This window comes from Elephas maximus, chromosome 7 (assembly GCF_024166365.1).
Source record: "Elephas maximus indicus isolate mEleMax1 chromosome 7, mEleMax1 primary haplotype, whole genome shotgun sequence".
In the NCBI taxonomy this organism is placed as follows: domain Eukaryota; kingdom Metazoa; phylum Chordata; class Mammalia; order Proboscidea; family Elephantidae; genus Elephas; species Elephas maximus.
Window position 1 is genome coordinate 136,888,738 of NC_064825.1, and position 22,314 is coordinate 136,911,051.

The window sequence follows — 22,314 nt, forward strand, 5'->3', positions numbered from 1 at the left end:
CCCTGGGGTGGCGCTGATGGTGGAGGTCGTGGTCCCTGAGGTGGTACTGACAGTGGGGGTCGTGGTCCCTGAGGTGGTACTGACAGTGGGGGTCGTTGTCCCTGGAGTGGCGCTGATGGTGGAGGTCGTGGTCCCTGAGGTGGTACTGACAGTGGGGGTCGTGGTCCCTGAGGCGGTACTGACAGTGGGGGTCGTTGTCCGTGGGGTTGTGCTGATGGTGGAGGTCGTGGTCCCTGAGGTGGCACTGACAGTGGGGGTCGTGGTCCCTGGGGTGGCGCTGACGGTGGAGGTCGTGGTCCCTGATGCGGTACTGACGGTGGGGGTCGTGGTCCCTGAGGTGGTACTGACAGTGGGGGTCGTGGTCCCTGGGGTGGCGCTGATGGTAGAGGTCGTGGTCCCTGAGGTGGTACTGACAGTGGGGGTCGTGGTCCCTGAGGTGGTACTGACAGTGGGGGTCGTGGTCCGTGGGGTGGTGCTGATGGCGGAGGTCGTGGTCCCTGAGGTGGTACTGACAATGGGTGTCGTGGTCCCTGGGGTGGCGCTGATGGTAGAGGTCGTGGTCCCTGAGGCGGTACTGACAGTGGGAGTCGTGGTCCCTGGGGTGGTGCTGACAGTAGGAGATAAGGTACCTAGGGTGGTGCTGATGGTGGAGGTCGTGGTCCCTGAGGCGGTACTGACAGTGGGGGTCGTTGTCCCTGAGGTGGTACTGACAGTGGGGGTCGTGGTCCGTGGGGTGGTGCTGATGGTGGAGGTCGTGGTCCCTGAGGTGGTACTGACAGTGGGGGTCGTGGTCCCTGAGGTGGTACTGACAGTGGGGGTCGTGGTCCCTGGAGTGGCGCTGATGGTGGAGGTCGTGGTCCCTGAGGTGGTACTGACAGTGGGGGTCGTGGTCCCTGGGGTGGTGCTGATGGTGGAGGTCGTGGTCCCTGAGGCGGTACTGACAGTGGGGGTCGTGGTCCGTGGGGTGGTGCTGATGGCGGAGGTCGTGGTCCCTGAGGTGGTACTGACAATGGGGGTCGTGGTAACTGGGGTGGCGCTGATGGTGGAGGTCGTGGTCCCTGAGGCGGTACTGACAGTGGGGGTCGTGGTCCCTGAGGTGGTACTGACAGTGGTGGTCGTGGTCCCTGGGGTGGCGCTGATGGTGGAGGTCGTGGTCCCTGAGGTGGTACTGACAGTGGGGGTCGTGGTCCCTGAGGTGGTACTGACAGTGGGGGTCGTTGTCCCTGGAGTGGCGCTGATGGTGGAGGTCGTGGTCCCTGAGGTGGTACTGACAGTGGGGGTCGTGGTCCCTGAGGCGGTACTGACAGTGGGGGTCGTTGTCCGTGGGGTTGTGCTGATGGTGGAGGTCGTGGTCCCTGAGGTGGCACTGACAGTGGGGGTCGTGGTCCCTGGGGTGGCGCTGATGGTGGAGGTCGTGGTCCCTGATGCGGTACTGACGGTGGGGGTCGTGGTCCCTGAGGTGGTACTGACAGTGGGGGTCGTGGTCCCTGGGGTGGCGCTGATGGTAGAGGTCGTGGTCCCTGAGGTGGTACTGACGGTGGGGGTCGTGGTCCCTGAGGTGGTACTGACAGTGGGGGTCGTGGTCCGTGGGGTGGTGCTGATGGCGGAGGTCGTGGTCCCTGAGGCGGTACTGACAGTGGGGGTCGTTGTCCCTGAGGTGGTACTGACAGTGGGGGTCGTGGTCCGTGGGGTGGTGCTGATGGTGGAGGTCGTGGTCCCTGAGGTGGTACCGACAGTGGGGGTCGTGGTCCGTGGGGTGGTGCTGATGGCGGAGGTCGTGGTCCCTGAGGTGGTACTGACAATGGGGGTCGTGGTCCCTGGGGTGGCGCTGATGGTGGAGGTCGTGGTCCCTGAGGCGGTACTGACAGTGGGAGTCGTGGTCCCTGGGGTGGTGCTGACAGTAGGAGATAAGGTACCTAGGGTGGTGCTGATGGTGGAGGTCGTGGGCGCTGGGGTGGTGCTGATGGTGGAGGTCGTGGTCCCTGAGATGGTACTGACAGTGGGGGTCGTGGTCCCTGGGGTGGCGCTAATGGTGGAGGTCGTGGTCCCTGAAGTGGTACTGACAGTGGGGGTCGTGGTCCCTGAGGTGGTACTGACAGTGGGGGTCGTGGTCCGTGGGGTGGTGCTGATGGTGGAGGTCGTGGTCCCTGAGGCGGTACTGACAGTGGGGGTCGTGGTCCCTGAGGCAGTGCTGACAGTGGGGGTCGTGGTCCCTGGGGTGGCGCTGATGGTGGAGGTCGTGGTCCCTGAGGTGGTACTGACAGTGGGGGTCGTGGTTCCTGGGGTGGCGCTGATGGTGGAGGTCGTGGTCCCTGAGGTGGTGCTGACGGTGGGGGTCGTGGTCCCTGGGGTGGCGCTGATGGTGGAGGTCGTGGTCCCTGAGGCGGTACTGACAGTGGGGGTCGTGGTCCCTGAGGTGGTACTGACAGTGGGGGTCGTGGTCCCTGGAGTGGCGCTGACGGTGGAGGTCGTGGTCCCTGAGGTGGTACTGACAGTGGGGGTCGTGGTCCCTGAGGTGGTACTGACAGTGGGGGTTGTGGTCCGTGGCGTGGTGCTGATGGCGGAGGTCGTGGTCCCTGAGGTGGTACTGACAGTGGGGGTCGTGGTCCCTGAGGTGGTACTGACAGTGGGGGTCGTGGTCCGTGGGGTGGTGCTGATGGCGGAGGTCGTGGTCCCTGCGGTGGTACTGACAATGGGGGTCGTGGTCCCTGGGGTGGCGCTGACGGTGGAGGTCGTGGTCCCTGAGGTGGTACTGACCGTGGGGGTCGTGGTCCCTGAGGTGGTACTGACAGTGGGGGTCGTGGTCACTGGGGTGGTACTGATGGTGGAGGTCATGGTCCCTGAGGTGGTACTGACAGTGGGGGTCGTGGTCCGTGGGGTGGTGCTGATGGTGGAGGTCGTGCTCACTGGGGTTCTACTGACAGTAGGGGTCGTGCTTCCTGGGGTGGTGCTGATGGTGGAGGTCGTGGTCCCTGAGGTGGTACTGACAGTGGGGGTCGTGGTCCCTGGCGTGGTGCTGATGGTGGAGGTCGTGGTCCCTGAGGTGGTACTGACCGTGGGGGTCGTGGTCCCTGAGGTGGTACTGACAGTGGGGGTCGTGGTCACTGGGGTGGTACTGATGGTGGAGGTCGTGGTCCCTGAGGTGGTACTGACAGTGGGGGTCGTGGTCCCTGGGGTGGTGCTGATGGTGGAGGTCGTGGTCCCTGGGGTGGTGATGATGGTGGAGGTCGTGGTCCCTGGGGCAGTGCTGATGGTGGAGGTCGTGGTCCCTGAGGTGGTACTGACAGTGGGGGTCGTGGTCCCTGGGGTGGTGCTGATGGTCGGGGTTGTGGTCGGTGCAGTGGTGGTAGGGGTGGGAGTTGGAGTTGTAGGAGAATGTGTGGAAGTACACCCTTCCGTGCAGCAGCAAAAGTTGATCTCGTAATCGTGGCAGAGGGGGTGTAGGTTAGCCCCTTCTATCTTTTGATTTTCATTCTTGCACTCCAGCCCAACAGAGAGGTTACATACCACTCTTTGTCCAAGTTGCTCAAGTGTCTTGTCGGGAAACATCTTGGCTCTGCAGGAGATATGGGCTGTCGAGTCTGACCCACAGACACTTGGAATAGGCTCAAAGTCACCACCACCTGGCGTGAAGGTAGGTTTGCCCGAATTGATCCAGCCGGTGCAGTTACAGTCATAACATAAAGTTGTGGTAGATACCGTGGTTGATGTGGTGGTTTTGAAAGCACTGGTCGTTTCTGGGGTGAGCATGGTAGTCACAGTTGTGGTAGAGATTGTGGTCTCTGTGGTGGTGGTAGTGGTGGGGGTCGTGGTCTCTGGGGTGGTGCTGATGATGGGAGCCGTTGATGAAGGGATGGGGGTGGTCATGGTGGTCAGGGTTGTCACTGGTGTGGTGGACTCTGGTGAAGGGGAGGTTATGGTTGATGGCCGGGAAGGGATGGCAGTCGGTGGTGAAGGGGTAGGGGTGGTTGTGGTGGTCGTGGTTGTCACTGGGGTGGTGGACCCTGGGGTAGGGGAGGTTGTTATGGTTGATGGTGGGGGAGAGGTGGGAGTTACTGATGGAGGGTTGGGTGTGGTCATGGTGGTCGTGGTTGTCACTGGGGTGATGGACGATGGGGTAGGGGAGGTTATTATGGTTGATGGTTGGGGAGTGGTGGGAGTCGTTGATGGAGGGTTGGGTGTGGTTGTGGTGGTTGTGGTTGTCACCGGGGTGGTGGGCCCTGGGGTAGGGGAGGTTGTTATGGTTGATGGTGGGGGAGTGGTGGGAGTTTTTGATGGAGGGTTGGGTGTGGTCATGGTGGTCGTGGTTGTCACTGAGGTGGTGAACCCTGGGGTAGGGGAGGTTGTTATGGTTGGTGGTGGGGTAGTGATGGAAGTCGTTGATGAAGGGGTAGGGATGGGTGTGGTGGTTGTGGTTGTGACTGGGGTAGTGGACCCTGGGGTAGGGGAGGTTGTTATGGTTGGTGGTGGGGTAGTGATGGAAGTCGTTGATGAAGGGGTAGGGTTGGTTGTGGTGGTTGTGGTTGTCACTGGAGTGGTGGACCCTGGGGTACGGGAAGTTGTTATGGTTGATGGTGGGGATGTGGTGGGAGTCGTTGATGAAGGGGTAGAGATGGTTGTGGTGGTCGTGGTTGTCACTGGGGTAGTGGACCTTGGGGTAGGGGAGGTTGTTATGGTTGATGGTGGGGGAGTGATAGAAGTCGTTGATGAAGGGGTGGGGGTGGTTGTGGTTGTCACTGGGGTGGTGGACCCTGGGGTAGGGGAGGTCGTTATGGTTGGTGGTGGGGTAGTGATGGAAGTCGTTGATGAAGGGGTAGAGATGGTTGTAGTGGTTGTCACTGGGGTGGTGGACCCTGGGGTAGGAGAGGTTGTTATGGTTGATGGTGGGGGAGTGATAGAAGTCGTTGATGAAGGGGTGGGGGTGGTTGTGGTTGTCACTGGGGTGGTGGACCCTGGGGTAGGGGAGGTCGTTATGGTTGGTGGTGGGGTAGTGATGGAAGTCGTTGATGAAGGGGTAGGGATGGTTGTAGTGGTTGTCACTGGGGTGGTGGACCCTGGGGTAGGAGAGGTTGTTATGGTTGATGGTGGGGGAGTGATAGAAGTCGTTGATGAAGGGGTGGGGGTGGTTGTGGTTGTCACTGGGGTGGTGGACCCTGGGGTAGGGGAGGTTGTTATGGCTGATGGTGGGTGAGTGGTGGGAGTCGTTGATGGAGGGGTAGGGGTGGTTGTGGTGGTCGTAGTTGTCACTGAGGTGGGTGGCCCTGGGGTAGGGGAGGTTGTTACGGTTGATGGTGGGGGAGTGGTGGGAGTCGTTGATGGAGGGTTGGGTGTGGCCGTGGTGGCCGTGGTTGTCACTGGGGTGGTGGACCATGGGGTAGGGGAGATTGTTGTGGTTGATGGTGGGGGAGTGATAGAAGTCGTTGATGAAGGGGTGGGGGTGGCTGTGGTCGTAGGACACACCTCCATTGGCAGGCAACATTTGACACGTATCTCATAGTCGTAGCATTGTCCAAATGGTCCATTTCCAAACTGGTCTTCATTTTTGCAAATGAACCCAACAGAGATGTTACACTGAGTCTTCTGGTCCAGCTCCACCCAGCTGAGGTGGGGCTCTGTGGCTGACCTGCACTGGATGTCCACAGGGGCTTTGCAGACACTCTCAAACGTCTCTTGGTCTCCATCATTACTGCCAGAAGTCGGATGGTCCTCGTTGATCCAGTCCGACCAGAAGCAACAGATCTCTAGGAAAGAAACCAAATGGTGGTCATTCACACTGAAAAGAGGCCTTTTTCAGGAGGTCTGTTCTCTGAGCCCACTGTTCCCCACACCTGCCCCCACAGGCTACTACCCCATCATTGCCCAAGGACCCAACTGCAGAGTCAGAGCATGGGCTGGCCATTTTGACCCTAATTTTGCAGCTGAAAATCTGAGGCCCAGAGAGGGAAGGGGCCCTCACCGACCTGGGTCTCAAAGCTCCAGCCCAGGGCCCTGTCCTTAGCCATTTTCAAACCCTCATATCGAAAAATTAATAACCAAAGGGTCACTGTTCCAGGGAGGAAGTGGCTTGTCTCTACTCTTGGCCAAAAACACTGTTACCCAGAGCTGATCAAGTCCCACTCCATCTGTCCCTGTACTCAGCAAACTGTCACCAAAAAATACCCCTTTGGTCCATAAGCAGATGTTCTTCCAGACCAGACCAGACCAGCCCAGCCCCACATCCAGTCCAGAGGGAAGCTTCCTTAGTAATTTTGTAATGCTTTGTTCTCTGCCCTACTTGTTATTGTAAGGCATCATCCACATGACTTACTCGGAGTTGCTGAAGAACCTACAGCAAAGAAAAAACAAATACATAAATACAAGAGGATTATTATTGAATTCATTATAGAGTTCAAGATCTACATTTTTTTAATGTTTAAAATTTTCTTTTTTTGGTGGCTGTCCTAGCCTGGTGGCTTGTTAAGTAGCAGCTAGGATTCTAAACAGAACTGACGCAGAGGAGCTTAAGAGCACATCTCTGGTTTCTCTATGGGGTACTATGAGTCAGAATCAACCCAATGGTAGTGGGTCTGGCTTTTGATTTAGGGATATTTCCTTGCTGGTTTTGGGAAACTTCCCCATGGTGCCTTTCATTTTGGCCTGGGCTCGGGGATGTAGCCATGGTGCTGGTGTCTCACCTCACAGAGGGAGAGGAGCCAGGGAACAAGTCCCTGGACTGAGAAGAGGGTAAGCACCCTGTCTGTGATCAGAGCCAGACGCACCAGGCTATGTCCCTCCCCCTGCCCCTAGAAGCTCCATTTCTGTAGGATACACATGCAGGGAAAGAGCCCTGTAGGTGGGGTACACGGCCATGGGCTGTACCTGTGCTGGTGGTCGGTGTGCTGGTGGTACTGGTGGTCGGTGTGCTGGTGGTGGTGGTGGTCGGTGTGATGGTGGTGGCGGTGGTGACGGAGGTGGTGGTGGAGGTTGTTGGGGTTGATGGGGGCGGCGTGGGAGGTGTGCAGATGTTGAAGTGCTGCTCTATCGTCCCATTGGGACCACAGATCTCAGAGTAGCAGAAAGCGCCATCCTGGGTCTGGTTGACAACCTTTCCTGGGGGTGGAGGGCCGATCATTAACACATCAGGAGCAGGGTGAGACTCACAAGACCCCCCTGCCTGTTGCAAGTTAAGGAAAGGCCGGTGTCCCCCAGCTCAAACAAGTGGCAAACCAATGCCCGATGGGACCTGTCCCCAAAGTGTCCCCTTTGAGAAAGGAGCCCCCAAGAGGGTGCAGGCTGGATTGTGAGGAGAGGTGATGGAGATGCACCATGAGGACATCAGCTCCCCAGAGAAGAAAAGAGAAGGTGCCACGTAAGCCTCATGGAGCTGCTGCAAATCGGGCAGGACAGGGCAGGGCAGGGCCTAACCAGCACAAAGGTGCAAAGCCCAAGGACAAGCCCCAGCCACCCTCCCTGGGTAGACATGCTTGGGCTCCCAGAGTCCAGGAATAGGCAGCCCAAAGCTTTGCTGGGTGGGCCCTGCCCACAGTCTGGAGGGGTGGAGCAGCAGACAGCACTCACCAACATCGGGCTGGCAGATGACCTCTGAGGTGGTAGTGCACACACTGCAAAGCAGGCGCAATCAGAGGCTGGCCCAAGGGGCACTGGACCACCCCTGCCCAGGGCCACTGCCTCCCCCTCCCAACACCAGCCTCTCCCCACCCCTAGTCCTGGGTCCCCAGCCCCAAGACTCTGCACCAGAACCAGGTTCCAAAGGCCTACCCACTTGGGATCCCGCTGTGAGCACAGGCAGGGTGAGGTGGGGAAGGCTGGAGTGAGCCGCCCAGGATGAGAACAGAGGCCTCCCTTTCCCAAACCCTGGTTCCTGTGTGTGTGTATGCATGTGTGACCAGGAATGTGCACGTGTGTACACATGTGTGCCTATGTGTATGTGTGTCTGCGTGTATGCATGTGCATGTGTGCATATGCTCCTGTACATGTATGTGGCTTGTGCCCACATGTACACATTTTTGTGTGTGTGTGCACGTGTGCTGGTGGATGCACGTGTGGCTGTGAGCCCATGTATGTATGCATGTATGTGTCTGTGTGTATGTGTGCACATCCATGTGTTTGTGTGCCTGTGCACACTGGCCTCCCCCAGCCCCCCATGATGTGGGCTCAGGTACCAAGACTTGCAGATCTCCTCAGTGGGTACCGATGCCCCAGGCGGGTAGCGATCATCCCCGACATAGCAGCCACACTTGTCTCTGGTGACACATTTCTTCAGGTCCTCATCATAGATGGGCCTGTCCTTAGGGCACCGGGGGTAGCAACCTGGAAGGTACAGGGTACAGGGCTTGGACCACCACAGAGGACCCAGGTCCACCAGACCGGGCCATCATGCCTACGCCTGAGGGCGCTTCTCTCCCAGATGGATGCTCCTGGGAGAAAGCCAGGCATCGGGAAGTGGAGACCTGGACCCCCTCCCCGACCTGGTACCCCTCTAGGCCAAAGGCAAGCTCGGCCATGTCCACCTGCTGACTAGCAACCAGGCCCCACCCAGCTTCCACCAGTCCCGCCCCAGGCCCTTGTCTGGCCTCTGTCCATTCATTTGCTTCTTTTCTGTTCCCCTCCCCATCTCCCAGGGAGAGCTGGGCTCCAAGTACCTTGTTCAATAAACAGCGAGTGGGTGGTATGACCACTTTTTGCTTCCTACAACAGGGGGAGCCTGCCCGCCCTGGGTCTTGGGTCCTGGCTGTAGGGCCTCTGTCTTGGGGTGGAGTACCCAGGCAGCGCCCTGTCCCGCAGCCCGGGTGCGCCCCCTCTCTCGCTCACCCTCCAGGTAGGACACAGAGATGTTGGAGTGGATGCCGTTGATGGTCCTGCAGGTCTCGAAGCTGCGGTTCCCGCATGGCTCGTAGTGCCACTCACACTCATCCGGAGGGTTGTAGTAGTCACAGAAGATGGCTGCGAGGGGTGTGGGGGGTCAGACCCTCAGGGTACCAGCGTGGCGGGGGGGGACTGAAGGGGAAGCTGGGACATGCCAAACTCGCTCCTGCCATCCCAAGTCCCATGGTGGCCCCTCGGGTGGGAGGAGGGGTGCACACCAGGAGCCTGGATGTTTGAGGAGCGCCTGCCCGGCCCTGCCTTGTAGAAGTCCCAGGCCCCAGGCACCCGCACTCACGGCACAGGTCAGGTGTCCTCCAGAAGACGCAGGCCTGCTCCTTGGTGCACTCCTGGGCGTAGGAGGCCACGGCCGAGCAGAAGCACTCGCAGTCACCGCCCGTGTCGCAGGAGCAGGAGTCCTGGACACAGGCCTCATAGAAGGGCTGGGGGTCCACCTGCCGGAAAAGCCACAGTGAGCCCTGGGACTGCTGCCCTCGTGGGCTCCCCCAGTTGGCCCAGCTCGGGGACCCCAGCTGTCATGCGGCGGTCCTAAAGCCTGCCCCTAACCACCGCCCAGAGCTGAGTGCCATCCGGGTGTCAGGGCCTGATGTACCGGTTCCCCCTGGTGAGCCCCTGAGCCCAGGAAGGTGGGCGCCCAAGATGGCCCTGCCCACAGGCAGCGGGCAGCCGGCACAGACCCCCCGTGCCCCCACCCCCGGCCTCCAGGGGCCCCGCCCCCACCTTGCTGTGGCAGACTTGGAAAACACTGCTCTTGATGATGCTGCACTGCTTTTCCGCCCAGGAGTGGCGGTGCGGATTCAGGCTGCAGGGCTCAGGGATAGCGGTCACATCCGTGCAAGTGGGGGCCTCCTTCCAGCTGTTCCCAAAGTCCAGCTCGCTGTCCACCACCATGTGGTCCCGTGTGGTGAAGTCGTTGTTGGAGCGGTGGTCGAAGTTGCCACACAAGCCACACACGGTGCCCTGAGAGCAGGAGAGGCAGCGGGGCCTTCGCAAGGGGGTGGCGGGAGGGGGAGGGCCCCAGACTGTCCGTCCTGGCAGAGGGGCCAGGCAGCTGCGCACGAACCCAGGTGCCCCAGATGAGCACACGGAGGGGGCCCAGGAAGTGGGGGGGGGAGGGCAGGCGCACCTTGTAGGAGGGGGCGAGCTTGATGAAGATGGTGGTCTTCTTGTCCCAGATGACAATGATGCCTGTGCTAGCCTCCACCACCAGGTATTGGCCCACCTCCCGCGTGGTGTAGGACACGCGGTGCCCCACGTCCCGCTGGATCACCACTCGGTGCTTGTCTTCCAGCTTCAGCTCCGTCCTCTGGATGTCGGAAGGGGTGTCACCAGTGGCCTCACTCCCAAGAGCCCACCAGCCAACGACACAAGAGCTCACAACCCCTCCCCCCATCCTGAGAGCCCAGCACTCCTCCTTGGAGAGCCCACACACCCGGTCCCGAGAGCCCACATCCCTGGTCCCAAGAGCCCACACGCCTGGTCCTGAGAGTCCATGTCCTGGCCCTACCACACTTACCCCCAGGAAGATCTTAATGGCCTTGGAGCAGGTCACACCCGTGGTGCCACAGGGCACGTTCTCGGTGATGATGCTGAAGGATCCCAGGGAGTTGTTCCGGCCGCAGTAGTCCTGGGGGCAAAGGTACGTGAGCCGGGGTGGGGCCACAAGGGCTAGGGCACACCCCACCCCAGCCATGTGAGCTGGCACCACCACTGAGCCAGAGACCCATCTGCGTCCCTTCTCAGCTGGGATACCAGGGCCTCAGCCCTGCCTTGGTAAGGAGTAAGGAACCAAAGGAGAGGGATTTGGCAATTTGACAGACCCTTCCCTCTCGGTGCCTGATCTGCCAACTCTACCTCCCCTCTGTGTACCCACAGGGAGGCAGAGAGGTGGATTTAAGGTGCCGGCCCACCCTCCACTGGGAGCCTGAATCCTCCAAGGGTGGGGTTCTGGACGGAGGGATGGCTGAGGGAGGAAGGGCCCCTTTCATCCCAGGCCTCCCCCTCCTCACCTGAGCAGCCACGTAGGAGCAGTGCCCGTCGAAGTCATAGTACTTCCCATCAAAGGTGATGTAGTGGCCGCTCCCATAGATGGCGCAGGTGCCGTGGCACTTGAACTGTGTGCACGTCCAGCGTCCTCTGTGGCAGGTGCTGAGGAAAGCGGGGGGAAGGGCTGGGAAGGCTGGGGGCCAAACCCCTCCCCTACTAGAGGGCAGCTCACAGCGACTCCTGCAAGTACCCATGTCACCCCAGAAATGCCACTCAGACCCCATGCCTGGCAGACACAGGGAGGTGGTGCTATCTAGCCCTTCAAGATCCAGGGGACCCTTGAGGAGGAGGCACCGCCCCTGGGGCCTTTCCAGTGGTTGGAGCTCTCAGGGGCTGGTTGGGCCGGGCCTTACCAGGTATTGCAGTCCACCTTGATCTTGCTCCCAGAGAGGTACAGGTCCTTGTTGTGGACGCAGGGACACTCTTCCTCCACCACGCAGCCGCCTCTCCCATCATCGATCAGCCCATTGGGACACACGCAGCCACTAACACACTCCGTCTGGTACTGGGGGTGGGTGGAGAGTGGGGCTCAGGATGGTGGACTCGAGAGGCCAGAGCCCCCCCTGCACGAGCAGCCTCTTCTTCTCATATGCTTCTTCTCCCCATCCCACACCGACCCCACCTGACCCAACCCAGGACCCTACCCCTCAAGCCCACCCCTGGGCAGGAAACAGGTGAGGGCTGCCTGCCAGGGGCCCCAAAACTGGCCCTTGTGGTTTCGGCAGGCTGAGTGGAGGCCCAGTCCACTGCCTCCCTCCAGATGCCAGGGACATCAACAATGTCCACATGTTCACAGGCCTGGGCATTGGGGCCTTGGAGCCTGGGGATGGGGCATCACACAAGCCTGCTTGTGCCTCCTCCACGTGGGCTCCAGGGCTCTGGGTGAACCACCTGCTACCCAATGCAACTGAGTGTGATCGGCCACTGGACCCCTGAGGCCCAGCTGGCACTCACATAGCCGGCAGCCAGCGTCTGGCAGCTGACAGGGCGGGGTTTCCGGACGGCCAGCGCAGTCAGGTTGTTGCAGTCGATGTAGACCTTTGGGGCTTTGCAGCCTGTAGTACGAAGCAGCCACATCAGCTCAAGCTGAAGTAGGGGGGCGAAGTTTGGGCAATGAGGTGGGGGGTGGGGAGCAGCTTGGGAGGGGCACTTACTCTCGTTGAGCAGCTTGATCGGCTGGCAGTGCAGGCTTCCATTCTGGCAGATGCTGCAGGGGAGAGATGAGAGGTGAACGGGGCCTTCCGGGGCCTTCCGGCAGCAGCTCGAGTGACCCAGGCATAATCCCCATGCAGAACTGTCACAAGCCACTGCTGCCCAGGAACAGATTAGCTGGCCACCATCAGCTTCTCTCCGGCCCCACCGCACCAGACACAGAGGCAGACCCCAGGCTCTGTGGGGATGGTGGGATTGAGGCCCCACGTGTCTCTGCACTCCCAACAGAGCCTCTCTTCATCTTGTAGCAGAGCCGCAGAAGGCGTGTCTCCATGGGACAGAGCCACTCCCTCCGCCCCCGTCCTCCCCTCCCGCGGGGCTCTGGCCACCCACCATCGCTCCTCCTGCCGCAGGACCACGTCGCCTGCCTCCAGGTAGAGGCCACGGTGGTAGCAGGAGCACTTGGCCAGCGTCACGCAGCGCCCCTTCTCATCCAAGAAGGTGTGATCAGGGCAACCACAGCCATCCACAGGCACAAAGCCCTTAAGGCAGTGCTTATTGGGCTCAGAGAGGGAGCGGCAGGTCTGCTGGCAGGTGGTCAGGTTGTAGAGAAAGATCTGGGAGCTGGGGCAAGAGCCCACGTCCTTGTCTGTGGATGGGGGAGAGGTGCCGGTGTGAGCCGAGGGGCAGCCAGCTCTGCCCTTGCCCCACACACCTCACCACGTGTGGACGTGGCAGTGCCCACAGTCCCAGGCCCCTCCAGCAGAGCCTGCAGTGAGCTGAGCCCCGCCCCCCTGACCCCCTATGCCCCACGGAGCCCAGCAGGGCAGCACTCACTGCAGACGCGCTCCCGCCAGCCCCACAGCATGACGCCCTTGGCAGCACAGGCGCGGGCATAGGAGGACAGGGCGGCACACAAGCAGTCCTCGTTGTTCTGGCAGTTGCACGTGTCGTACTTGCACCTCTGAGTGGCAGACATGGGTGCCAGCGGTCAGAGAAGGAGATTAGGGTGCAGGCACACACAAACGCCCCCACACGTGCACACGTGAACTTGTACACTGCACATGTGTGCAAGCTCTCCCAAATATGCACATGCACACACACAGAACGCACACTGGCTTACAGGTGCACACACACACTCTGGAGGCACAGAGCAGTGCCAGGCCAGGGCCTCCCAGCAGTATCAGGGTGAGGCCTCCTGAGATCACGTGTGCACCCACCTTGTAGTACTCAGCGGGGTCCACAGAGGAGTGGCACCTGCCAAAGGGGGTCTCTGTCTTCTTCAGTAGTGAACACCAGTGCTCAGCATAGTTGGCTGCAGGGGGGCAGGAGTTCAGACCTCAGCAGGGGCGGGTTCACCCTGAAGGCAGGCTCCTGAGTCCTGCCCCCAAGCTGGGCTGAACCCAAGCCTGGGAGCCTCCTGACAGGTTGGCTCTCTGGTGGACCAGCTCAGGATGTGCTGGCCATGTGCCCTTCGAAAGGCCAGGTGACCCCTCCCGCTCTTCACCTGGAGGTCCCAAACCTGCCCAGGGATGGGGTAGGGTGCGAGTGGGGTGGCAGGTGTCGTGGCACCAGGCCGGCCCTGGACAAGGACACCACCCAGTGCCTCTCCAGCCCAGCCTCATTTGGCAGCCTGCCCACTTCAGACACCATAAATCACCCACTGGCAGGAAATAGCCGGCAGCCCTGAGCAGAGAGTTGGTCCTGCTTCCCTATTCCACTAGCCGATGCCCCAGGGTGTCCTCCCTAGCTCACCGCTCTCGATGCTGAGGGAGCAGGGGTCGTCCAGCCAGTCCAGCTTGTCCTGGCAGCTTGACTGGGCCTTCCAGGTGTTGGCGAAGCCCGCACCTGTGGCCTCCACCAGCCCGCTGGCCGTCTTGAAGTCATCACCCTCCAGGCCATTGAAGTTCCCGCAGAGGCCTGGGGTGGCGGGGGGGAGGATAGGGTTGGGATGGGTAGGGGCCGAGTGAGGAGGACCAATGGCGGCGGAGGGGGCTAGGACCGATGGGAGGTGGGGGCCTGCAAAGCCTGAGGGATGCGGCGGCAGTGGGAGGGCACTCACCCTGCACCTGCCCCTGAGCACCCTGGTCCAGCGTGGCAAAGAGCTGCATGGCAGGGGCCAGCTGCACCTGCAGCCGTAGGCCGAGGTCAGTGCTGACGATGATGTGGTAGGACGAGGGCCGGAAGATGGAGAAACTGGCTGCAATGCAGAGCACGGGGCAGTGAGGGCCGGCAGGGCACGAGGCAGCCCCCAAGCCCCACCCCGGGCCCCCGACCCTCAGGAGGGGGCCTCCAGCTGCTCTCCCACCTCCCCTACCCCCTGGCCCGCCAGAGGCCCAGGAGGGAGCATCTGCCCTCTCCCAGAAGGCCCAGCCCGAGGCTGTCCTCCTGTCCAGCCCAGGCCTAAGTGGGCCGCACCATTCGGGCAGACTCTGGGATGAGCCCCTACAGGCCCAGCTGAGCTAGAGAGGCCTGACCCTTGGGGGCAGGTAAGTCCCGGGCACCCTCCCGCAGGCTCACCAGTCACGTGGGGCAGGTTGACCTCCAGCTCATTCAGGAACACGCTGCCGTCAGACTTGAAGGCCACCACCTGCCGACAGGGGGCATTGGGCTAAGAGGAACTCTGGGATCAGTGGGGCCAGGAAGGGCAGGGCAGGCAGGGTAGGGGGCCAGGGGCAGGAGCAGGTGGCGCAGGACACCCACGTTCTTCTTCTTATCGGTCAACAGCACCACCGTCTTCAGGCAGGTCTGCTTGTCTGTGGAGCCACAGGGGGCCAGCTCGCCCAGCAGAGTGTAGGAGTCGTTGTGGTCACTCTGCAGGTGGGTCACGAGGCGATGCAGTTGCGAGGGGCAGCAGGCCCACGCCCCCCAGGATCCCACACCCCCAGGACCTCTCACCCTGAGGATCCCACACCCCAAGGACCCCACGCCCCAAGGACCCTGCATCCTGAGGACTCCATTGAGACTGAGGAGGAGCCTACCTCACCCACCCCACTGCCCACTGCCCGCCAGACCCCTGTGGACAGGGTGGTCCATTCCAACGGGCTCCCACCTTGGCCAGGATATAGTAGCAGTCCCCATGGAAGGTAAACTTCTTCCCGTCGAAGGTGGTGATGTGGGAGCCACCCTCCAGGGCACAGGTCCCAGGGCATGGCAGGTCTTTGCACACCCAGCGGCTGGACTTGCAGGTGCTGTGGGCAGCGGGGGCAAGGTCAGGCCTCACGACCCTGCTCTGCCACCCCACCCTGCCCTGGGCGGCACACTCACCATTGCTCGCACTGGTTGGTGACCTGCTGGCCTGGTGAGTACAGGTGTCCGTGCAGCTTGCAGTGGCACTGGCTCACAGGGATGCAGCCACTCCCGGCAATGTCGTCGTACACGGTGCCTGGACAGCGAGGGCAAGGGATGTTACCTGGGCTGGCACAGCCACTGCCCAGGCCTCCAGAAGGCGCTGGAACCCTCCCCTGGGGGCTGCTAGGACCAGGGCCACAGCTGCAGGTATCTCTGGTCTTTAGGGCTGACATCTGTGGTCCCTACCATGTATCTAGGTCAGGGATGTGTCTGGGGAGGCCTGGGCGGGGGGGTCCCTAGGCTCTGGGTCGTTGGCCAGAGGAGTCTGTCCCCGGGGGGGATGACAGGAGCCCTCCTTGATCAACCATGGTGGGGGCTCTTCTGCCAATTACGTTCCTCCTATGTGAACTTTGCCCCCAACTTCAGGGCAGCAATGTGGGTGGGTGTCATCACTGCCCTGCATGGTCGTGGACAATCATGGCTTCCATCCCGGGGAGAGGCAGGTGCCCCCACCTCCCACGCCCCGCCCCGCCCCCCGCCTGGAGCTCGGCTTCCATGCTCACCTTCTGGGCAGAAGCAGCCATCCATGCTGTGTTCTTCACAGAGGCTGCTCAGCTCCAGGTGTGAGCACGTGTCCACGCAGGGAGAGCCGCTCTCCAAGTAGACCATGTTCCCAGGGCAGCTCTTGGCTACGCAGGCAAACGGGGGCGGTGAGCTGGCCCCACGGGCACACCGGGGGGGCAGGGGTGTGCAGCAGGGCAGGGTGGGTGTCTGCCTAAGGTCGCCGCCTCCGGGGTCAGCTCAGACGTGGTGCCTTGCCCACCGCCACCTGGCTGCCCCGCCCGGCCCGAGCCCCTCTCGCGTCTGCCCCGAGGCCAGCGGTGCTTACAGCAAAGGGAGGCGCTCCTCCAGCTGCGCGGCCGCCCGCCGGCGTGGGAACACTGGCGCGAGAACTCGGCGACTGTGCTGCAGAGGCAGGCGGTCCCGTTACCCTCCGCGCAGCGGCAGCGGTCCTCCATGCAGGCCCGCACGTACACCTCCAGCGGCACGCGTTCCAGGCAGTCCGAGAAGGCCTCCGCGGTCAGCAGCCGCTCGCACTCCGCGCGCTGGCGGACAGGCGCAGTGAGCAGCTGCTCGGTCCCGCCTCCCCCCACAAGGGCCACCCACCCTGGGGATGCCCTTTCTGGCTGGGTCCCTGCCTGGACTCACATGCTGGCCGCAGGTAGCAGGGACCACCTCCTCCTCAGGGTCCTCGCACACCACCTCTGGCTTGTTGACCTTCTGCATGTTGCCGAACTGGGTTGGGCTGAAGAGGATGCCTGGGAGGGACAGTCTGTCAGCAAGGGGTCCCAGAGCACCACCCCCAAGCCGAAGAGACCCTGGGGCGGTCCTCACCATCATTGAGGAACTCTGAGTAGGTCTGCAGGCCGTTGAAGTCCCCACAGAGGCCACACGTGTGGTTCCGGAACTTACTGTCCAGCTCGAGCTGTGGGGAAGGGGCAGGTGAGCTGTGGGCAGGTGGGAACCAAGGGGCCAGGGCAGGCGGGCACCAAGGGGCCAGGGCATCGAGAACCCAGGAAGGTGGGCACCACTGTGGACATGGCAGATGGGCACCAAAGGGCTGGGGAAGTCACCCAAAAGCACCCCCGCCATCACGATGGTCTCCTCCTTTGAAGGAGTTTGAGCTTCAGTTGTGGCAGGAGGGTTGGGATTAGCTATCAGGAAGCACCTAGGGCAACAGGGTCTAGGACGGGTCCAGGGAAAGGGTAAGGTCCCCTGACCCTAGGCCCCAAGTGTTACCTTCCAGGGCGAGGCAAGCTCCAGGCCAGGCAGATTGTGCAGGCCATCTCTGCCCCTAAACCACTCCTAGATCTCCTGGGGGTCCTACACTGTCTCTGCCTTCTGGGACCTTGGGGTTCTCAACTACAAGGGAGGGGTTGGACCACAGGTCCCGCTGCCTTCGCCCAAGGTCCCCAGTCCCCAGAACTGGTCAGGGGCTGCACGCACCATGAGGGAGTCCTCGCGGTTCCATATGAGGGAGAGGCCGGCACGGGAGTAGACCTTTGTGTAGGCATCATTCTTCTCGATGAGAAGCCCCGAGCTATAATGCGGGGTGCTGACCCTGGGGGTGGGCTCCAGGTCACTGGCTGGCCCAAGCCAGTCTGCACTCTGCCACCACAGGGGCCCACCTCCCTGGGCACCCCTTCCCAGCCAGCTGCCTCAGGGATGGCCAGTCCTCACCTTCCCCCTCCCCCAGCCTGGCACCCACCCAGTCCTATCTGCCCAGCTCAAATCCCCTGCCACAGACAGTCTTGGCCGCCCTCTGGGGGAGGACACAGGTAGTGGCCAGGGTAGGAGCCAAACCCTGCCTACCATCTCCCTGCTCCTCACTCCCTTCCTCGTCGGTGGTCTGTGCAGGACCCCTTCCCAGGGGCATGGAGAGGAGGAGGGCTGGGCTGGGCTACACACCCGTGCCAGCCTCTCGCTCAGAGGGTCACCAGCAGTGTCTGCTGAGGTAGGAGACTTCTCCAGCCCCTGCCTGCCCCTTGGCCCCTGCGGCTGCTGTCCCTGATGCTGGCGGGACCCCATGCACCCCCTGCCTGCACCTGATGCTGACCCGGGCACCTGCCCTCGCCCCAACCTCCACCCCTTGTGGCTGGCTGCCTGCTGACCAGCTGGCAGGCAGAGCAGGAGCATGGGTGGAGGCCTTGTGCAGGAAATAAAATGCCAAGAGCAGGGAGAGGGCAGATTTGTAAGTGGGGGAACCAGCCTGACAGGAACACATTTAAGAGGTTTCTATTATTCCGGAGACAATGGGAGAACAAGAGCTGGGCAGTGGGGAGGGGGCTCCCAGCCTCACCTCTGTACCCCTTTTGTAACTCTATCCAGGGGGCGCTCCAGGCCCTACCCTGGGACTAGGCCCAGGCACCCCTGCCACACACCAGAGCCTGGGTGGTCTGGAGGAGAGGGAGCAAGTGACTCTCAGGCAGCCCCCATGAGACAGAGTGCCCCTGGGACCCACCCCCACCCACGGGGCTCCCTGTGGTGCTCAGCCAGTGTTTGCTGGATGAATATTGGTGATGTGAGCTCAGACCCTGACCCTCTTGCTTCTTAGCTTCATGGCCTCAGTGGAGGGGGTCCTACCACCCTCGGGCTGTGGGCTCAGTGGACCTGGCCCAGCAGCAGGAGCACCCTCACCCTTTTCCCCAGCCCCACCCCCCATTACGAGGACACGGGCCCCTGCTGCACTCACAGGGCTCCGTTCACCACAGTCAGCTGCTTCGTCAGGTACACAGTGTCATCCCCGATGGTCAGGAGGATGTATTCGAGCTCAGGTTGGCCCCTGCTGTGGCCCCGGCTGCGCTTCAGGTGCACGGCAAACTCCTTGTAGGAGTCGCGGCAGTCGGAGGCAAAGTTGTAGTCACAGAGGCCGCGGAACTGGTAGATGTCACCGTCAAAGGTCTTGTAGTGGCCATCCCCCCACGTGCTGCAGACTGTGTGGCCATGGTTTTGGGTCCTACCTTTTTTTTCTGGGGGGCAGTGGGGCACAGAGGTGCGTGGTAGTGGGCAGCCCCATGCAGGTACATAGGCTGCCCACCCAGCCTCCCTGTGGACCTGACCATGGTGGGGGGCCAGGAGGAGCCTGGGAGTGGCTTAGGGCCCGTCAGGCTCAGCATGGGTCCCCAGAGAAGGCCCCATGGTTTGTCCTTCCCAGAGGAGGGATGCTGCCAGGCCCTGGTGAGCCGCCCAAGGTCTTGGGCCCCTGAAAAGACATCTCCAGCTGCGATGCCCTTGCACTCCAATCCGACGTGGGATAGGGCACCCTGGGCACCCTGTCCACCTGGCCACCCCTGCTGCTCGCTAGCCACTCTCCTTCCTTCCTGTGCCCCACCCAGCTGCCCCTACTCAAATCTGCCCATGTTCAGCCAAAATACTGTGGCCAGGGCAGGTGGCCTGGGACACAATGGGACAGTTCCTCCCCATCCCACACCCTCCATCTTTTTGACTAAAACCCCCTGCCCTACAGAATGGACATCTTGGTTTGGACCCTCCCTGGGGCCCTGGGACCTGCCCAGCCCAGCTCCCCTTCAGCTGTCCCATACTCCGATGGGCAACAACCCAGCTCAGATGCTACTGCCTGGCAACTTGTTCCCACACTCAAGCCAGTGAGCACCCTCAAAGGGAAGGCAGGAGAACCCTGAGCCACCTCGTCCTTCTGTCCCTCTGCCTTCAGAGTCATCAGAGAGGGCTGCAGGAGGCAGACCTAGAGTGGGCCGTCCAGGCTTCCCTGGTGCCTTCCAGGACCATCCCAGAGGCTCGGCAGAGGAGGACCAGGTGTGGACCTCCAGGTTCAGACTCACCTGTGCTCCGGCTGCCCCCAGCCCCTACCCCAGGACTCTCAGCCTGTCTGCCTGGCCCACACCCTTACCTCTCTGGAGCTGTGTGCCCCCGGCCGAAGACAGGGCCAGGCACATGGCCACCAGGCGGGCTAGAGGCAGCCCCATGGTGGCTCAGATGGGGGTTTGGGAGAGCAACCTGGGGCAGGGGTCTGGGCCTTATATTCCAGCTGAGGAGGCGGGAAGTGCAGGGGAGGGGTAAGGGGTGGGTGGGGCGCGTGCAGATTATCAAGAAAACAGCTGTAGGGGCTTGGATCGCGAGCCCCGTGGGGAAATATTGACTCAGGTTATCACAGATTTATCTTTTTATTGCCCTTGGGTAAATGTGGCTTCCTCAGGATGCGGCAGCCCAGTGACCCCAAAGCCAGTCCACACCTGAGTTTAACCTCCCCCGCTTCCCAGTCCAGGAGCAGGGGCCTCCTGCCAGAGGCTCATCCTGGCTTGGGCCCTGCCCAGCCCATGGCCCTCAGACCCACCAGTCCGGCATCCCTAGCAGAACACAACAGGACGAGGTGCTTCCCTGAGGCCTCTTTGTGACCCCACATGTTCCCTACAGTCTCAGCTCCAGAGCCCCCAGCCTGGCAGTGGGGGTCAAGGTGGCACAGCCCCTCACACAACACCACCCGTTCAGGCCCACATCCCACACTGGAGATCATCCTGGGAGCAGCAGCCCCCACACAGGGACCCGAGCCCTGGGCCAAGATTCGGGGGGCAGACTCAGCTGCCCAACTGGGCAAGTGCCTCCCCAAGGGGTTCCCGGGGATCCAGGAGGCCCCGCCCTGAGCAGAGCTCTGCTCCCCAACCTCGCAGGGCCCAAGGAGGCACTCTGTGTAGAACCTCCCAGCTTTGTCCACCCTAACCCCCCTGTTTCCCAGGCAGAGCCGGCTCTGGAATTACACAGAACTAGAGCTTGGGGAGCATCCCTGCCCAGGGGGGACAGCTTCCAGAGCCAGGCCACGGGGGATGTAGGGACTAGCTCAAGGCCAGAGTGGCAGGCATGAGGGAATGGTCCCACAGCCGGTGGAGCTCAGAGCACAGGTCTGCTCCCTCTGGGGTTGTGGGAGGGCCACAGCGTGGGCCCAGCAGCCCCAGGCTGCCCTGACCACAACTTCCGTGGGGCAGGGGAGGGGCGTCCTCCCCAGAGCTATAAGCCGTGGCCCTAAAGGCTCCCAAAGCCCGGGACTGCTCCTAGGGCAGCCACAAGCTCCCCAAGCATGTGTGGGAATACCTCAGTAAAATTTGAACCTGGCATTGAACTTTCCTGTACTGACCTTGAACCTCAAAGACCACCTGGCACCACCCCCAGCAGGCACAGGTGAGCACCCACTGTGTATCTGGTGGGTAAACTGAGGTCTTTGGGGCACCCCTCCTGCAAGAGGAGGTACCTCGAGGACCCTGAATTTGGTAGCAAGAGAGTGGAGAGTGCTCTCCAGCCAACAGGAAAGCCTCAAGGTCCAAAGGGAGAGGCCCCGAGTTCAAGGGCTATGGAAGGGACTCCTTGAAACAGTTCCGGCCACCTGTGGATGTGGCAAGGGCTTCCTGCTCAAGGCTCCCCCACAGCAGCCATGACCAGGAGCAAAGGCCCCTGTGTCCAACCCCACCCTGTGAAGCCCCGCTCCACCCTCTGGACTACTGCAGACATGAGCTCTAGACCACAGCACAGAACTCAGGGCCAGAGGATGTCCAGGGTGGGGGTGACCAGAAGCACCTTATCCCAGCATCCTGTTCCCTTGCCGGAACCCAGGGCCTGGGGACATGGGGGCCTGAGTGTGTGGCTCGAGTTGGGAGGAGCTGGGATTAGGGAAACCAGAGCCCCAAGAAAGAGCCTGGCCATCGTGCCACTTCCCTGTCCAGGTCATCACATGCTGGCAGCAAGCCTTGGGGAAACCCACAGATGAGGCCCCTTTACGCCTGGGGCACTGATTTTCCACACCAGATCCCCACTGCCCTGGCTGCAGGCCAGGGGCTCCTGGGGAGGCCCCAACCTGCTACAGACCTGGAGCAGATGCCTAGCCTCACTTCAGAGCCAGAGGTCACATCCTGCTCACACCTGGCCCTGGGGTGCAGACAACAGGATACCTGGGGGAAGAGGCCAAAGCCTGGCCATCAGCACTGGCATCTTGGGGCCACTTGTCACTGAAGCACAGCTTCACTGAGGCCTTGGCTTGAGCAAACCAACCCTCATCACCCTAGTCCTGCAGTGACTGAAGACTCACGTAGGCCAGTCCTGGGCGGTTGCCCTGGGAGATTGTTGTTTCAGTTGCCATCGAGTTAATTTCTACTCATGGTGACCCCGTGTGACAGAGTAGAACTGCTCCATAGTGTTTTCAAGACTGTGATCTTTGGGAAGCAGATTGCCAGGTCTTTCTTCCAAGGTGCCTCTTGGTGGACTTCAACCTCAAATTTTTTGGCTAGTTGTTCAGCACTTAACTGTTTGCACTACCCAGAGGGTAATATCACTCTTCTTCCCATATTGTGGATGGGGAGACCGAGGCCCATAATGGCAAATAGGTCTCCTAAGGTCACATAGCCCGTTGGGAGGCAC

At 61.5% G+C, this 22,314-nt stretch overlaps 1 protein-coding gene across 1 annotated transcript in view; it reads right to left on the minus strand.

Moving 5' to 3' along the window:
- LOC126080709 (mucin-2-like) overlaps positions 1 to 19,877 on the minus strand; it is a 37,355-nt gene extending 17,478 nt beyond the window's left edge. The window contains exons 1-34 of the mRNA XM_049891888.1: positions 19,802 to 19,877; positions 18,626 to 18,902; positions 17,380 to 17,494; positions 16,768 to 16,858; positions 16,582 to 16,691; positions 16,262 to 16,478; positions 15,936 to 16,061; positions 15,349 to 15,466; positions 15,134 to 15,272; positions 14,785 to 14,895; positions 14,602 to 14,671; positions 14,144 to 14,281; positions 13,837 to 14,001; positions 13,302 to 13,396; positions 12,919 to 13,045; positions 12,475 to 12,730; positions 12,084 to 12,136; positions 11,884 to 11,984; positions 11,283 to 11,434; positions 10,893 to 11,031; positions 10,400 to 10,510; positions 10,010 to 10,189; positions 9,604 to 9,843; positions 9,161 to 9,317; positions 8,812 to 8,943; positions 8,163 to 8,310; positions 7,558 to 7,601; positions 6,859 to 7,089; positions 6,308 to 6,325; positions 4,682 to 5,741; positions 3,508 to 4,513; positions 1,917 to 3,156; positions 1,132 to 1,619; positions 10 to 426 (exon numbers count right to left, since the gene is read on the minus strand). Coding sequence (XP_049747845.1) covers positions 10 to 426; positions 1,132 to 1,619; positions 1,917 to 3,156; positions 3,508 to 4,513; positions 4,682 to 5,741; positions 6,308 to 6,325; positions 6,859 to 7,089; positions 7,558 to 7,601; positions 8,163 to 8,310; positions 8,812 to 8,943; positions 9,161 to 9,317; positions 9,604 to 9,843; positions 10,010 to 10,189; positions 10,400 to 10,510; positions 10,893 to 11,031; positions 11,283 to 11,434; positions 11,884 to 11,984; positions 12,084 to 12,136; positions 12,475 to 12,730; positions 12,919 to 13,045; positions 13,302 to 13,396; positions 13,837 to 14,001; positions 14,144 to 14,281; positions 14,602 to 14,671; positions 14,785 to 14,895; positions 15,134 to 15,272; positions 15,349 to 15,466; positions 15,936 to 16,061; positions 16,262 to 16,478; positions 16,582 to 16,691; positions 16,768 to 16,858; positions 17,380 to 17,494; positions 18,626 to 18,902; positions 19,802 to 19,877 — 8,148 coding nt within the window. The remainder of the gene's footprint in view (positions 1 to 9; positions 427 to 1,131; positions 1,620 to 1,916; positions 3,157 to 3,507; positions 4,514 to 4,681; positions 5,742 to 6,307; positions 6,326 to 6,858; positions 7,090 to 7,557; positions 7,602 to 8,162; positions 8,311 to 8,811; positions 8,944 to 9,160; positions 9,318 to 9,603; positions 9,844 to 10,009; positions 10,190 to 10,399; positions 10,511 to 10,892; positions 11,032 to 11,282; positions 11,435 to 11,883; positions 11,985 to 12,083; positions 12,137 to 12,474; positions 12,731 to 12,918; positions 13,046 to 13,301; positions 13,397 to 13,836; positions 14,002 to 14,143; positions 14,282 to 14,601; positions 14,672 to 14,784; positions 14,896 to 15,133; positions 15,273 to 15,348; positions 15,467 to 15,935; positions 16,062 to 16,261; positions 16,479 to 16,581; positions 16,692 to 16,767; positions 16,859 to 17,379; positions 17,495 to 18,625; positions 18,903 to 19,801) is intronic.
- Between the last annotated feature and the right edge of the window lie 2,437 nt (positions 19,878 to 22,314).